Source organism: Pteropus alecto, unplaced genomic scaffold, assembly GCF_000325575.1.
Source record: "Pteropus alecto unplaced genomic scaffold, ASM32557v1 scaffold103, whole genome shotgun sequence".
NCBI lineage: Eukaryota > Metazoa > Chordata > Mammalia > Chiroptera > Pteropodidae > Pteropus > Pteropus alecto.
Genome location: NW_006436288.1, coordinates 9,339,124 through 9,347,405, shown reverse-complemented (window position 1 = coordinate 9,347,405; position 8,282 = coordinate 9,339,124). Strand labels below are relative to the sequence as shown.

Genomic DNA, 8,282 nt, shown 5'->3' with positions numbered 1-8,282 from the left:
GCATTCAAACTAGTTTTTAGTTCCTCCAGTTCTTCTTTTAACAGATTTGTTTTCATAATAGCCTGGTGGGCACTGTGGGGGTGGGGGAGAAGGCAATGAGCAAAACCTCAACTATAACTGTCAAAGATACTAAGAAAAGCCAAGGACTATTTTTAGACCCAAGTTGAAAACCACTGAAAACTTAAACCAGATGCAAACAATAGTGAAAATATATCTACTATCTTTCATAGTTCTTGGAAAAAGAAGTGATTTGGAGGCAGTGTGGTGGGGGAAGAGGGTAGAAGGAAACAAACAGTCCTGAAGATAAAGATTTGGAGACTCCCTTTGCAATCTATCATTGTCTGAATCCCACACTTCTTTCCTGCTATTAGTTAGTGCAATTTCACAAATATTAATTGAATAGTACCATGTTCCAGGGGCTGTACCCTACAAGGCGGCTTATGATGGCAGACAAAAGAGAATATGGTCCTCGCCCTTATAGAGCTTATATATTAGTGAAGGAGATGACAACTAAATCAATAGTGTCTACATATTTTATTTTAAAAGTTTATTTAGCATTGTTTACAATAACAAAGCATTAGAAACAACCTATGTCCAATGAAAGGAAACCTGTTAAATGTATTATGGTGATCCACATCATGGAATTTCCTATGTGTACTCTCACTAGATTATAAACGGTTTTCTGAGCACGGTCTCAAAGAGAGTACAATTTTTCCCCTACTAAAGAATTACACTGAGCATTCAACAAATATTTGTGGAGCTCCGACTCTGTGCCAGGCATTATGCTAGGCAATGGAGACAAAAGTGAACCCAGTCATGAGAACTCTACCCTCCTGGAGTTTATCGTCTAGGAGAGTAACAGACCATCATAATTATAATACAGTGTGATGAGAACCAAAGTTAGAGTGAACTCAAGTTCTATAGACACTGTGTAAAAGGCAGGTAGTTCAGATAATGAAAAAGGGAGGGAGGGAGGGAGAGAGGGAGGAAGGAGGAGACAGACAGACAGACACAGAGACACAACAGAAGCTCACTGAGGGCCTGCTAGCAGTTAGATATTGTTGGAGCCTGGAGTGGAAAATGGGAATTAGAGATAAGGCAACAAAGGCCCTATCATGAAGGGCTTTGCAAACCAGACAAAGGAATTTGGATTTTATCCTGAATAAGATAGGGATCTTTTGAAGCATTTAAGGCAGGGGTGTGATGTAGTCGGACTGGCATTGGAAGAGCATTTTTACAAGTTTTGGAAAAAGCAAGAAACTTAATCAGGAGGTTGCTATAGTGATCCAGGTGAAAGGTACTGATGACTTGAACTATGTGGCAGATATAGAAATGGAAAGAAGTAACTCTGTTTGAGAGATAAAAGTAGGTAAATTTAACACGACTTGCTACTGATTTAGAAGTGAAGGCTGAAGAAGAAAGGTGACAAGGTTTTTGGCCTGCAGGCAATTGGAAGGGTGGGAGTGCTAGTCTACAGAAGACATCCTACTAAGCACTAGGGTAACCAGGATGGATAAGGAACAGTTCCTCCCATTAACATGGGCGCAGTTAATATAGAAGATAGATTATACTATGAAAAGACAACTGGACAATATCAAAAACAGACTATGAGCACAAAAGAAACAGAGGCTTTTCCTGAAAAGGTAGAGGACGGAGAAAAGAGGACACAAAGGCTTAATTTTGTGCCCATCCAAATTCCCTAGCCTTTCTGTTCTTATGTGAGTTACCCAATTCCTTCCAAATACATTTCTTTACTGCTTAACTTAAAAGTCAGCTTCTAGTGCTTGCAATCAAAAGCCCTGACTGGCACATTCATCTAAGACAGTTTTTTTTAAAAGAAAATTTGAATTCTTATATTTCAAATAAATAATAAGCCAACTATGGAATGAAGAGAGCTTAAGGTAGGTTTTTTTGTTTGTTTGTTTGTTTGTTTTTTTGTAGATTGGTTTGGAGGCTGGACTGGCTGGTCAAAAATTATGAGGGTAAGAGTCCATGGTAAGAATGCTTTACTGTTTTTTCAAATTAACTTAAAACCTTTCTGTTCAGAATATTTGCATCTATAACAGCTTAAACACAGACTTTGTGAGAATCGTGTTGCTTTTTTCCCAATGCCTGAACATCTCCCTGCAACCCATTTTACCCGTATTTGACACTTTATTTGGCGTGTTTCTTAGGTCCTTTATCTTTTTCTACCTTAAGCTAAAGTTGGTGAACTTTATCATCCTTCTAGGCTTTAGGTACCCTGAGGGCACATTTTAAACCCAACTCATCCATGAATCTCTCATAATACCATGGGACTTTGCATAGAGTACAAGTTCAACCAAACCACAGAACACTTTGGAGAGGTCCACACTTAGCCCCTAGGCATACTGGTCTTTCACAGAGAACACGACCTTGAATGGCAAAGAGAACATCATTGCTAGAAAAAAACTGACAGGCATTGCTAGTGGGAATATAAAATAGTGCAGATGCTTTGGAAACCAGTAAGGCAGCTCTTCAAATTCTAAGTTACTACCCAGCAATTCCACTCTTGGTATAAATCCAAAATAACTAACAACATGTTCACACAAAAATTTGTACACAAATGCTCATTGAAGCTCTATTCATAAGAGCCAAAAAGTGGAAATAATCCAAAGTCCATCCTCTGATGAATAAACAAAATGGGATATAGCCAAACAATGGATTATTATTCAGCCATAAAAAGGAATGGAGTAGTAATAGGTGCTACAATATGGACGAGCTTTGAAAACATTAATGCTGAGTGAAAGAAGCCAGTCACAAAAGATACATTGTATAAGTCCATTTATAGGAAATGTCCAGAATAGGTAAATCTATAGATTAGTGGCTGCTAGGGACAGAGGGGAGGAAGAAGTGGGGAACTGTTTATCTGTACAGGATTTCTTTTAGGAGTGATAAAAATGTATTGGAATTAGATTATGGTGGTGGTTGCACAACCTGGTGAATATACCAAGAAACACAATTGCACACTTTAAAGGAGTAAATTTTATGCTATGTGAATTATAAAAATCATATATTTTTTTAAGTAAAAAAGTACTGAAAGCTCCCATATACAATACTCCACTATGGCTCACCTTTTTATCTGAAGGCGCAATTCAGTACAATCCTCTGATAATTGGCTATTAGCTTCTTCCAAGGTTTCCAATGCCAGCTTGAACTTATTATTTTCCCCCTCCAATTTCTGCTTGTTGAAATGCAGGTCTGCTACATAGGTAATCAAATCAGATACCTCTCTGCAGGTGAAAGAATAAATGAGAATAAATAATCTTCAACATCTCTCATCCCTTCTAATCAAAATAAGCCATATAGTTAAGCTCAAACAGGCTTAAATGTTCCTATGAGACTTTCTACTTTATCCTCTTCCATCTTCATAAATGTAGTTTGTTTATACAATAAATATTTATTCAGCATTTATTATAATAGCATGAAAGATTTTTCCAAAATTGCCAGGTATTCAGCACTTGCCAGTTGCGAAGTCAACTTGCACAGCTTGTGTTTATTCCTTTCCACATCACTCCCAACATTTGTTTTCACCTACAATGAAGAGTTCTTATTTCTGCCTGGGTAATGGGAGATTCTGAAATAAACTGACACATTACTCTTTCAGTCAAGAGATCTGGGCAAGTTTTAATAGGCCTTTAACTGGGAAACAATTTTTAGCCTTGTATTTGCAGCCTGTAGCTCACAGTTTAGTACCCATCTTTCCTACTAGTTCATACAACTTGTTAACACTTGTCCCTCTTGCCCTAGACATTAGATTAGAAACTCTTTGGGAGTCTAGATTGAGGTTTCATGGAGTCCCAGGTCACTTCCTCTTTAATACCTTAATCCCAGCGCTTAGTACAGGTTGGGTACATTGTTCTTACACCACGTTTTTGCATGGCTAAACCTGAAGTGGCAAAGATAAACTAAGGAAGAGACAGAATATCTCTCCTTAATATCTAAAACTCACGCACTCAGCAGAAAACAACTTTTCTCATTCATTTCTAAAGTATTATTAAAAAAATATTTTAAAAATAATCTCTCAAAGAGCCTGAGGTCATGTCACAACTCTACTTTAAATGGAACTTGTTTTCTATGGAAAACACATGAAGTCAATGAAGAAGAAGGGTTTCATGAGTGAGAAAATGTTAATCGATGTAATACTAGTTTTATATAATTTGTGATCCTAGTAAATCTAGTTCTAATGCATTTGGGATAGAATAGTTATGAGTTAAAAATAAATTTTGTTAGTTCTACCACAAAAAAGGTCCAAGTGACTTAATGCTAAGTAAAATATACAGACCTATGAAATAAATAATAAAACTCGAAGCAGTTGAGAAAGTGTTACAAGAATGCTTACAAGACTCCTTTAGACACGTCTCCGCCGAAAGCCTCGAAGCTCTGTGACAGAGACGCTGTTATGTCTGTGGTCATCTTAACTAAAACACATATGAGAGAGTTTTATGAAAAATCCACTTCTCCAAACCACAAGAAAGTGGCAGAATAATTCTGAAGAAACACATACGTACTTGCTCCACCAGACCTTATGCTGTCCCGTTCAAAAACAGAATCACTGATGGTGCCACCTGATCCAGTATTTGCTCCTTTCCTGTAGCCAAAAACCAAAACCAGTGAGCTAAGATTCTTTGCCAGACAAAAGCTTAGCTAAGTTTTCAAATGTGCTCTGTACTTTTCTATTCAGGTGTTTCTCTCTGGATTTTAAAAACCATCTACTCATCCAGAAACTATTTGGACCCCAATACTGTGCTTAGCCATGGTCATAAAAAGAAACAAAAGGCATTACTTCCACTTCCATAAACTGTTCATCTAACATGAAAAAGCAAACGTGCATGCTAAAATAGGCAGGTGGTGATGCACAGCAGCTACGATCAGGGGATGGAGGTCTCAGTGGATTAGGAAGTCGACATAGTTTGGAGCGATAAGTAGACATTCATGGAGGTAGCTTGTCTTAAAGGATTGGGAAGGAAAGTCATAAACAACTAATAGTTTGAAATGCATCGATGGTGTTATCATTTTCCCTTTCCCATGAAAAACCAAGTAGAACCCTGCCTAACTGTACTTTGAGCATTTTACTCCTGAAATTTGGGGAACCTTCTCTGCAGGCCTCTGTCCAGTATACAAACTCTAGCTCTAATCCCTAAAATAAACAAATTAAAATTTCAATCATTTCTAAATTATGATTTTAGTTCTGTTAACCTTTCACTATCTTTCTGCAGCAGCTACAAAATTCTCTAAATGTGTACTTACATCTCATTGCATTTCAATGTCAGATGTCTGCCAAAAGGTAGCTGAGCAGAATAATTCATTCAGCATTACTACACACCCATCACCATTTAAGTTTCTGTTCTTATATTTTGTATTTATACCTCCAGTGTTTTTTTCTTTTCCTTTACATTTGTTCTAAAAATTAGTTTTTCTTTTTCCCTCACTCCATTTTATAATTAGATTACTGATATTTTTATTATACAATCGAACTTAAATATTTTAGGAAAAAATGAGAGAATTCATAAGAAAAAAGTCAGAATCATCATGCAAATATAATCATTTTGGAATATATTCCTCCCTATTTTTTCCTATGTATGTATTTTTTACAAATATGAGGTTATACTACATATATGAATTTATGGCCTGTTATTTGAAATAAATACATATGAATATTTAACTTGTCAAATATCTAATTACAATTTTGAGTGATTATTTAGAATTCTGGTATATGGAAGTATTATATCTGTCCATATATATTTGGTTTGGCTTGCTTTTATTCATTGCTATTATAATAGCTTTCCACACACATATTAGAGTACATGATAGGTTATTTTCCTTAAAGTTACATTACTAGCTTGAATAGAGCGCATATTTTAAGGGTTTAATACATACGTTCTTAAATTGCTCTTAAAAAAAAGAAACTGTACCCTTGCACTGCTGGCTACAATGTGTGAGAAGGGGCTTATTTTTCCACCTGCTCTGGGATAATAACAACATGGGATAGAGTCTTTCTTTTAAAACTTTGCTAAACTGATGGGCAAAAATTGTATGTTGTCTTTATTTGTATTTTTTTGGTCACTAATATTTGTATATTTTTCTTGTCCTCATAATTAACTTATGTATGTCAAACAACATTTCAATCACTTTTTCTTGTCATTTATACATTATATCCCTATGAAATCTAGCAAGTTTTGTCATTCTTTGGGCTTGAAGTTTTCTTTAAACAAATCCCTAGTATCTATTAGCTGATAGCTGGAGACTGCTGGCTGAGTAAAAGCCACAGGAATTTGGGATCCTGTGAAGAGGTGACTCTTCTCCAGTATCCATCAGGGGCACCTGAGATCATGGGTGTCATTCTCCATCTTCACTTTTTTTCTACTCCACTATTTTTTCCTTTTCCTTTTAACTTCCCTATATTCGAGACTTCTAAATTACACTCACAGCCTAACCATTCCCACTGAACTCAAAAGGCCATTGACTCCGAGTTTAAATGCATTTGGAGATTTGCTGGACAGTATCGATAACTTGCCTGACTCCTATGCTGGCTCAATTCTCTGTGTGAACATAATATGTGCTGCCCCCAATCACAATAGAGTCTTATCAGAATTAACATAATTAACATATATAAATTCATATGTGTAGTATAATGTAGTTCTCAGAGTGTGCCCTTCATCTCCTCCCATAGTCAGCTTCAATATCACCTGGAATCTTGTTAAAAATGTAAATTATCAGGTGTCACCCCAGACACACTGAATTATGGAGTGGGGAGGGGCGTGAGTGGCCAAGAAGCAGATAATATCATTCAGGTGATTCCAACGCATACTAGAGTGAGAAGCACCAAATTATAATATTTCCATCAACACAGAAAACAATGATTAGCATTTACTGCAATCAATTGTTAAAACAGAATCTGAAAATGATTGCTGCTGGGGCTGTGATTACCATTTGTTTCTAAGGCAAGCCATCCATCTTTTCATGATAGCATGGAAAGTTTCCAGATCCACATGCAGATCTCTCTTTTCAGGATCAAGCATATTCCACAGCTCCTCAAGGCCACCTTCTTCAGAATCTGGACTAGCTGTTTGTTTCAGGTAATCTATTATTTTATCAATTCCTACTGAGCCTTAGGAAGAAGAAAGGCAAATTAGTTTTGGAAAATAGGTTATTTTTTTATAAATGAGGTGCTTAATTCTCTCGGGTTCCTTGGGTCCTGGAAACATACTATATAACCCTCACAGTCCTGTTGAGTTGACATAGTAGAGTGGTCAGAGCACTGGCCTTCGGCTGGAGTCTAATGGACTTAGTGTCAAATCTTGGCCCAGAATATGCCAGTCATCTGGATTTGGGAAAATTAATCTCTTTGAGCTTGTTTCTTTGTGAAATGAAGATGATGATACCTACTATAGGAGTTGTTCTGAAGTTTAAATATAGATAATATGTAATCAGTAATCACTGTGGGAAGTAAACAAAATGCCACTATTTTGTCTCCCATTCTTTCCTTAAAAAGCATTCAGTGAAGAAAGTTTTTCTGCCCTATGTGAAATGTCAATTTCAAGCAAGTACTGACTTGTGGAGGGAATCAGAGTAGAGAGGCCATTCTTAGATAGTCAGTCCTACAATCGCATTAAGAAATTATCCAGACCGAGCAGAAAATAAATGACATAGATGATAGAGGCTCTGTTCAACCCTCTGGTGACTAAATCAAAGTTGTAACGGAAAGGAGCAGCAGCAAAGAAAAACCGTCTGGGATCTAGATGAACAAGCCATACAACTAGGAAGAAATCCAAGAAAGCAGAAAGTAGGACAGGGCAAGGACGCAGGGCTGTGCAGTCCTGAGTGGTTGAGTGAGACGGAGGCTGCGGCAGCGGCAGCGGCAGCGGCAGATGCCTCTCAAAGGGGCCGCATCCGCAAACAGATTTTCGCAATGACGGACCTGCTCATTCTGAGCACCAGTGCCCATTCAGTTGCACGCAGAGGGCACCAGGGACTTACAGGGAGACATTGTTGGAGTGAGGGCCGAGGCGAGACTCGTCTGTACAGAAGTGCTGGTGATATCCATGGTTCCCTGTTGAGCCCTCCCCCTCCCAGTGCACAGACACAGAACCACCATAGCCGTGATGTCATCAAACTGGATAACAGAGGTCACTCAGCCCAGGATTCCCTGAAACCCCTCCTCCCCCAACTCACGGTCCCACCCAAGTCACATCCAGGTATATCCTCAGTGAGTCAGGTGCTCCTTGCTGAGCAGCACCTAGACTCACACTGGAGGCAGATGT

General features: G+C 37.9%; 1 protein-coding gene across 1 annotated transcript in view; it reads right to left on the bottom strand.

The window, feature by feature from the left end:
* Positions 1-8,282, bottom strand: part of LOC112480308 (lymphoid-restricted membrane protein) — a 35,968-nt gene that overhangs the window by 21,068 nt on the left and 6,618 nt on the right. Inside the window, 5 exon segments of the mRNA XM_025047350.1 lie at positions 1-72; positions 3,093-3,251; positions 4,361-4,439; positions 4,530-4,609; positions 6,949-7,129. The exon segment at positions 1-72 is cut by the window's left edge and continues 14 nt beyond it. Of these exon segments, the coding sequence (XP_024903118.1) occupies positions 1-72; positions 3,093-3,251; positions 4,361-4,439; positions 4,530-4,609; positions 6,949-7,129 (571 nt within the window).